This window comes from Gossypium hirsutum, chromosome D04 (genome assembly GCF_007990345.1).
Source record: "Gossypium hirsutum isolate 1008001.06 chromosome D04, Gossypium_hirsutum_v2.1, whole genome shotgun sequence".
In the NCBI taxonomy this organism is placed as follows: Eukaryota; Viridiplantae; Streptophyta; class Magnoliopsida; order Malvales; family Malvaceae; genus Gossypium; species Gossypium hirsutum.
This window is the reverse complement of record NC_053440.1, coordinates 22,817,813-22,819,223: the sequence shown is the minus strand read 5'-3', so window position 1 is coordinate 22,819,223 and position 1,411 is coordinate 22,817,813. Positions and strand designations below refer to the sequence as shown.

The 1,411-nt window shown below is 34.0% G+C and overlaps 1 protein-coding gene across 1 annotated transcript; it reads right to left on the bottom strand.

The window, feature by feature from the left end:
* Positions 1-419: 419 nt before the first annotated feature.
* On the bottom strand, positions 420-1,046 carry LOC107898199 (uncharacterized). The gene is made up of 2 exons (XM_016823731.1): positions 709-1,046; positions 420-618 (listed from the first exon to the last, which is right to left on the bottom strand). Exons 1-2 carry the CDS (start codon positions 1,044-1,046, stop codon positions 420-422), a joined length of 537 nt encoding a protein of 178 aa, XP_016679220.1.
* Positions 1,047-1,411: the final 365 nt, after the last annotated feature.

The window sequence follows — 1,411 nt, the reverse complement described above, 5'->3', positions numbered from 1 at the left end:
GGTGTTTGGCGAGCCATTTAGGAGAAAATAGTGACTAGAAAATGAAAAAGGTGGGACCTTTACAGTTTTATGGAGTAAAAATAGAGAAGGGTTGAGAAGATGAAATGGAAAGGAAATTAGAAAAAAAGTGAATAGAATAGGGTAAAACGTGAGAGAAAATATAATGATGAGGTGGGGGATAAGATTAACTTGAGATTGTGCCCTGACACAAAAAAGAAAAGTTGACTAGGAAAAAGAAAAATAATAGAAAAAAATATTAAACTAAAATTAACTAATATATTAGCTGGGCTGATTTCTACAAACCTGGGCCATAATGTGCCTACAACTAAAGAAAATAAAAGTTTGGTAAACTTATTAAATAAATTAAACAAAGAAATTAAAAACAATGTAAACGAATAAAATAGTGTAGGAAAGAAATATTAAGCAGTTTGAAAAGTGATGGAATTTTTATCATTAATTATAGGAGCTCCAAAGTAATGCTTTAATCTTTCGCCATTGACTTTGAAAGTAGAATCATTCTTGCTGGCTTTGACTCTTACAGCTCCATGAGAATAGACATGCACTATCTCGAATGGGCCAGACCAACGAGATTTTAATTTGGCAGGAAACAATTTAAGCCTAGAATTAAATAACAAGACTTATTGTCCAGGTGCAAATTGTCGTGGAAAAATCTTACTGTCATGCCATCATTTGGTATTTTCTTTGTACAGCTTGGCATTCTCATAAGTTTGTGCTCTGAATTCTTCCATCTCATTCAACTCCAACAGGCAATTAGTACCAACAGCACTCCAATCTATATTCAATTTCTTAATTGCCCAATATGTCTTATGTTCAAGTTCAACGGGAAAATGACAGGGTTTCCCATAAACAAGCTTGAAAGGCGACATCCCCAATGGTGTCTTGAATGTAATCTGATATGCCCATAGAGCTTCATCCAATCTGAATAACCAATGTTTGTGGGTGGGATTGACTACCTTCTCCAAAATTTGTTTAAGCTGTCTATTAGAGAATTCCGCCTGTCTATTTGTTTGGGGATGGTATGCCATGGCAATTTTATGTTTAACTCCATACCTATTCAGAGCTTTAACAACTAATTCGTAGTTAAAGTGTGAACCTTTATTATTAATTAGAGCACGAGGGGTACCAAACTTGGTAAAAATATTCTTATGTAGAAATTTCAGTACCGATTTGGCATTATTTGTTGGTAGAGCAACAATCTCAACCCACTTGGAGACATAATCAACAGTTACAAGTATGTATGCATTACCCCAAGAAGGTGGACATGGAATCATAAAATAAATTCCCTAAATGTCAAATAGTTCTCCTTCTAAAATATTTAGCAAAGGTATTTCATACCTTATTGATAGATTTCCAGTTCTTTGACAGCGATCGCAAGTTTGGAAAAATTTAT